This window comes from Helianthus annuus, chromosome 5 (assembly GCF_002127325.2).
Source record: "Helianthus annuus cultivar XRQ/B chromosome 5, HanXRQr2.0-SUNRISE, whole genome shotgun sequence".
Lineage (NCBI taxonomy): Eukaryota > Viridiplantae > Streptophyta > Magnoliopsida > Asterales > Asteraceae > Helianthus > Helianthus annuus.
Window position 1 is genome coordinate 165837878 of NC_035437.2, and position 6912 is coordinate 165844789.

At 35.2% G+C, this 6912-nt stretch overlaps 1 protein-coding gene across 1 annotated transcript; it reads right to left on the reverse strand.

Annotated features, from left to right (window-relative positions):
* Positions 1-2080: 2080 nt before the first annotated feature.
* Positions 2081-4206, reverse strand: LOC110941803 (thioredoxin-like 1-2, chloroplastic). The gene is made up of 4 exons (XM_022183467.2): positions 3789-4206; positions 3496-3678; positions 3241-3405; positions 2081-2538 (listed from the first exon to the last, which is right to left on the reverse strand). Exons 1-4 carry the CDS (start codon positions 3972-3974, stop codon positions 2338-2340), a joined length of 735 nt encoding a protein of 244 aa, XP_022039159.1. The 5' UTR covers positions 3975-4206; the 3' UTR covers positions 2081-2337.
* Positions 4207-6912: the final 2706 nt, after the last annotated feature.

Below are 6912 nucleotides of genomic sequence, written 5' to 3' on the forward strand. Positions count from 1 at the left end.
TTGATCAATGTGAAACAAAGTAATTTATCAGACCGAGCAATCTCAGGTGAGTTCACACTCTTTCCAAGGCATGGGATTCCCAAGGGTTGGGAATGGGTAAATGAACTAAACGGTAATTACAACCATCCTCCGTGGGTAGGATGCCAAGATTACACACTGGACCAAATCTCTATCATTGAAGTCCCTCATTATATCGACTTAATCGCTGAGGCCTATGACGAGCGGGTCATTAGTTAATAGCGCTATTAGGTTTAACAAACCCCACACCGTGTCGTTCGAACGGGCGTGTACTAATGGACTATGGGCAAAGGGTCAATGCTTATAGACATTGACTTAGGGCACCTCTTACATTTTCGTAGCAGTCGATACACCCGGTCTAGTAACACATGGGAAGCCCCCACTAATCTTCGCAAACATGTCTAGGAGACCGCGATACGAATTAGTACAAAACATGGTATACGAAATAAACATACGATTTACGAACACTATAACTAAACAACCAACTGTGAACTCGCTCAACTTTGTTGTTGACTCGTTGTTACATGCCTTGCAGGCCTTTAGGTGCATATCAAAGGAACTTGTTGTCTGAGAAGCTGGAGTGGTCCTGGGTCGAGCTACATGGAAACGCAATACAAGACTAAGAGCTTATACATGTGGTTTATAAACACTTAACGAGTTAAATATGCTTCCGCTGTAAAATGTGAACTATCGTAACATTGTAACACAATTTTTAATAAGTGAAAGTTTTATGTAAACATACTCATAAGTTCAATGTGACTGGTGGCTAAGATCCTGGTCAGTCACGCCTCCAAGCGGTGGTACCCCGCATGTGGATTTTGGGGGTGTGACAAAAAATCCTTAGGCACTTGTTGAGGTATATCTTATTCTTCCAGTAGCAATCGATCTTAAAAAGGGGATGGTGTTGCAGGTCCGAGAGGGTGGTGTTGCAGGTCCGACGGGGGTTCCGGTTGGTTGGTCGTTGAGAGTGACCACCGGGTTTTTTTTCATTGAGGGTGAACTCCGATAAGTACGAAAAGATCAAAGCGACGGAGGAATGGCAGTGCAAACCGGTAGGTACACCGGTAATCGTAACTTCGGCGGATCCAGATAACGATGGTGATTGAATCTTCATGTTCTGATTGAATCTTCGTTTTCTGAATTTTCTGAATTTGTAATTTGTTCGTCCATTTTTTCTGGCCAGATTCACTTTTGTTCCGGCGAATATAAATGATCCGTACGTTTAACCAATCAAAAACATTTGAATGGAAATAGTTTGGTAGAGGCGGAGATGATTTGGTTGGGTGTGGGGCGGCGATCAAGGTGGAGAACATTTGAATGGGTGTTTAATTGGGGTGGGGCGGCGATGGTTCAACGTTTTTACGTCTGCTTTTCGATCAGTGTTATTTTTCTTTTTATTTATTTTATTTATACGAGCTTTTCTAATGTTGGTGGTCGTTGGCAGTGGTGTGACATTGGTGCTAGTTGGCACGGTTTTACGAACGTTTTTAACATATTAATTTTTATACTAATAATTTGTTTCGAGTTTACTCTTACTTCCTTTACTTAAAAAAATAAATTGTTTACGTGAATATTTTTATGTACATGCCCATATAAATTTGATTTCCTCTAAGTTTTGACGTAAACATTTTCTGGAAACGAGTTAACTCAAATATAATACATTTTCTTTTAAAAAAATTTTTTTATGTACCTTTTGGTATAAATTAGAATTGGTCAACGATTCGACCTAAACTTTTTTAGGAAACGAGTCAGGTCATATATAATATATTTTTATGCCTATTTTATGAATGTTACGAAATTTTGTTTCGAACCGAGTGGAGTTAAGTTGTGGTTTTTTGATTCAAAAGCTCTAATTAATCGCTTTTGATTACACGTGGCAGTTTTTCCTTTTATACCCGTTACATTTTCTATGTACGAGTTGGGTCACATATAATACGTTATGATTGTACGTTATAAACTCGATTTACTTTACATTTTGATACAATCGCAATGCTTATATAGGTTGCATTGAGTTCAATTGAATACGTCGAAATACGTGTTTTCATATGGTTAACGCATCGCATAACGATTGAACTAATCGATTCGATGTTTATGATGTACCCGCGCCGCAACACGCACGGGTCTAGTCAATCACAAATTACAATCTTCAATAATAAACTGAACAAACATCAAACAAGTAGGGCTTGTCCATCAACTAAAAATATAGCAAGCCCACTTAAATGCCCACCGACCCGACCCATTAGGGTTCGGATAGATTAATCTAAAACCTAAACAAGTAAATTCTTGCAAAGACACTGTTTTCAAACTAGCATCTAAAACCTATGCAAGAAGCAAATTCTTGCTGGATGGGTTCATTTTCTTAGGATCCAAATCAACCTCAGTTGACTTTAATGGCAAATTATAAGAAATTTGACCAATTGAAGCTAAAGTCAACAGCTCAGACTCTTCTAATCCTTTAGCTGGACCAAGATTACATCCATCTGGCTTGTACTTTGATAATGCATCCTTGAATTTCTTGATCTGCCATTAACCAATTATTCTTGTTAACTTTTGTCATCATTCTTTTTGGATAACAGAAATTAGAGGTATCATTAACATATTAAAACAAAAAAGGTTTGGATAAATAGGGTGTTCGGGTATGGGACCAGTCGATGGATAAGCCCGACAGGATTACCAATCTGACAAGATTACCAATACCCGGCCCATTAACCTCCTCAGTTAACATGGGATGAATCAACCCACGCATGGGCGTAGCATAGTAGGGGTGGGAGGGGGACCGACCCCCCGAACTTTTCTCTCAGTGGTGAAAAATATATAGTTTTCGTATAGAAATTTTTAGGTATACAAGTTTTTGACCCCCCGGTTTTATAGAAATTTGTGTGTATATACGTTTTCGACCACCGGTCGGAAATCTCAAGCTTCGCCACTGAACCCACAACTTTTTAACTGTCTTAAATTATATAAAAAATTATAAATTATAAATATATCCAATATGACAATAAAAAAATCTATTATTGTACTTATAATCTTATTCTTTTCAATTAACAAATTCAAAAGCTTGTATACATTACAAGTTTACAACTAATGTTTGCCCAATTGATCCATTCAACCTTGAAAATCTTTTTTTTTTTTTTTTGACATTTAATTTAATATAGCTCAAGTCTAAGCATTTCAACATTGCATTCAAAATTAAAATGAAAAAAAAAAAAAAAAAAAACTTACAGTTGCAACAGTGCAGCTAAAGCTGCAAATCTTGCCCTCATGACCTTTGTAGAATCTAAAAAATGGCAGAACATGAATATGGAGAGATTGACACATGGGTTTGAGTTCTTCATAGTTCACTTGGAGGAAAATTGCTTTAGGGTTTGACTCAGCTAATTGACAGATCTGATTATAAACCCAAAAATAAATCAATTAAAAAAATAATCACTAAAATCTTGAGAAAAAAAAAAAGATAGGATTTTAAATAGTTCATACCTTGGGATATAGAGCTTTACAACCACCACAACCAGGTGAATAAAAGTCCACAATGACCAATCTATCCCCTGAATTTGATAGTGTATCCACAAACTCTTGGGCTGAATTGATCTCAATCATGTTGGGCTTTAATGTCTTTTCCCACCATCTCATTGATTTGCTAACACATATTGAAGCATGTGCCTGTATAGTCATGAAAATAGAAAATTTCTATCAGAAATCAAAATAATGTTTAAAACTTTAAACACAAACCCCATTTCACAAAAGAAAAAAAATGATAATATTTAACATACAAGAACAGGGGTTTTGGCATTCCAAGAACTTGAAGTTAAACCCTTGTGATCTGAAAAAAGCTGTGATCTTTGGGTCAAATCAGTGGGGAAAACTGAAGAAGAAAGAGACCCATTTGGGTTTATTAAAGTTTCTTTAAAAGAAGTCAAATAACCAGGCAAAATAATGGAGTTTAATGAAGAAGCCATTGGAGAGATGTTAAAGATAAAAGATTGAAGAATGCACCAAGAAGGCAAGAACCCTTTTTTTGTTAGTATGATGTGAAGCAAGACAAAAGACCAATTGAGGTTTTATGTAATCCAGTTAACAAGAATCCAAATAACATAACTTGGTGCAAGAAGACCAAAAAACCAACAAAAGATGTGTTCCTTTGATGAGAGAGAAGTGTGGATGAAGGTTTTGGGAAAAGGAAAAGTAACAGGTTTGGTGGGATCTTTTTTTGGTTTTATGTAGGGTTTTCAGTTTCATTAAATTCAACTTTATCCACTCACAAAATAGTTGTGAACCTGAATTTATTTCTTTGTAAAAATAAAGGTAAAAAAACTAATAAAATAATTACAGAAAAAAAATCAAATACAAATACGATTATCATATACAAATGTGGTTTCCATATGTTATGATGTGACAGTGGGATTGTCTATCGTGTCACTTAATAGCCAATATATTTATTTCACATTTATATGATCATATGTCTGCTACGGATGTTCTTAGGGTGAGGGGCACCCTCGGTGACCCCATGCGGGACCAAATCCATCAAAGAGGGGCGGTGCCGCAATTCAATCGGGGACTAAAATCGGGGGAAAAGCACCGAAGAGTGGAGAAGAGAGAAGGTGGGCCCCCATTCAATCAACCAATGAATTTTTTTTTTAATAAAAAAACAAGTCACCTAAGAGGGGAGTGTCGCCATCAAATTGGGGTGTGAGGGGAGTTTAAGAGGGGAGTTGACGTGGCATAACCTGATTGGGTGTGCGTAAGAGAGGGGACTCCCCTCTTAGGGGAGTGCCCCGCTCACCCTTATAACCAACTCGTCTACACGCTAAAGAATTTGACTTCCACTAAGATGTCAGCCTTGTCGATTGTAACCAAGCCTTTGGCTGTCTGTTATACATTTTATTTGCATATTAAATACAAATATAGGCAAATTTAGATCACTGACGGACACATCTGGAGTGTCATCGTGTCACCAGCGGAATCACCAGATCATATTCATCTTCATTAGGCATAATGCCTATACACCAATTTAGGAGGAAACCCAGTAAATATAGGAAAACCCCCTTGTGGGAATCGATCGCAGGAACTATTAGTCCCAAAGCCTTATCCCACCCCTAAGATGTCACTAGTCTATAAAGCTATGTTCACATCTTAACTATAATGCCATGAGATACACAAAGTATTGTAAATTTGAAGTTTTTCATGAAAATATTTACACTTGAAAAATGAAACTCTAACTTCTAAAATATCCCCGATATACAAGTATATAAGTAGGTATATTGACATTCAAATTTAATTAAATAAAATGATGCACTTTAACAGTTAGTTAGAAACTTAGAACTCACATGAAAAAGTTATGTTTCATATAAAAAGTAGCATGCTCGTTATGAAAAAAAATACCCTATATCTTTATTTCGTCACAATGAAAAAAATATTTTTATATTTTTAGGAAATGTGCATTTTTATTTTATTTTACTGAAATGCAGCACCACCTAAAAGATTTGAATGTATAAAGAGTTAAAAAACCACACTTTTTTATAATCTCGCAATTATAAAGCCATCCACGGTTATACACTACAAAGCTAACAAACGCATCATTTCGGATTTTCAGATGTTATGCCATATTTTTACTCATATTTTATAAAACTCTTGTTTCCTTTATAATATACTCTTACATTTTCACATTATTAATACTTTTGACACTTAGTTTACATCACCATTTTTAATCAAATTATATAAACAAATAATCAACTTATGATGATTAATAAATACCTTTTAGTAAACTATTTGTATAAATTAAATTGTTGTGTAAGAGGGATATAATTATTATAAAAAGTGTATAAGTTAACTTTTTTAAAATAAAACTTTATATATCTTCAGTATTCTACCTAAATAATACATTTAAAATGATTGATATTTTAAAATAAATATGATATACAAGTCACAGTCACTAATGCACTTAATACAAGTTATAAACTCACTTCACATCAATGCACTTAATACAAGTTATAAACTCACTTCACATCAAAATTAAAAAAAAAAAAAAAAAAACACACATGATTTGCCATACTTTAGTATTTGATTGGACGATTCCTAATTGGATTAGGTTGATTAATTTTTTTTTTAACGACAAATTTCTTGTATTAGGCTACCGCACTCCCTAAATTGGAGAGCCTCATTGCACCATCCGGTCAGACTATGTTGTCTTAACCGGGCTCACACTGGCTTCAGAGTTTGGCTTGGCCGTTCCCTCGGGAAACCATACCGTCGGCTGCCACTTGACAGTCGTTATGCCACCACAATAGCAGAACTTTTTGGCGTAACACACGGTGGGACGAAAACCCAGATGGACTCAGGATAGAGTGTGACACCTCTGCAAGGAGGCTATAATCTATCTATCATTGCCTTATCCACCAAAGTGACACAAATAAGGATTAAACTTGAGTCTCCATTAAAGAATCCAAATCACCCTACCACCAGGCCACAAGTGAGGGATTAGGAATAAACAATACTCAACAAATGAAAAATTACTTTTGTCTATCACAATAAAATAAACACATATAATAGAAACAAATTAATAATCTGGTTAATAATCACTACTATTTTAACCCATTAATATTAATATTAATACTTTATATGAATTATATCCATATGAATAATTATTGGCTTAAAAAAATGGGAACGGATGAGTTTGCTGAGTCGATCTAACGTGTCCTCTATTATTAAAATTACTGACACGGTCGCTATCAAATTATTACTCTTTTATATATCATGCACATATATTTTCAGGCACACAAATATTATATTTTTAAGACCACCCCTAATGCAATATAAGAGCATTCACATCCTAACCATCAAATTATGTGAGGAGGGGTTTTTATATTATAAAGGCTATAAAAAGTGGTTGTGAGTAGA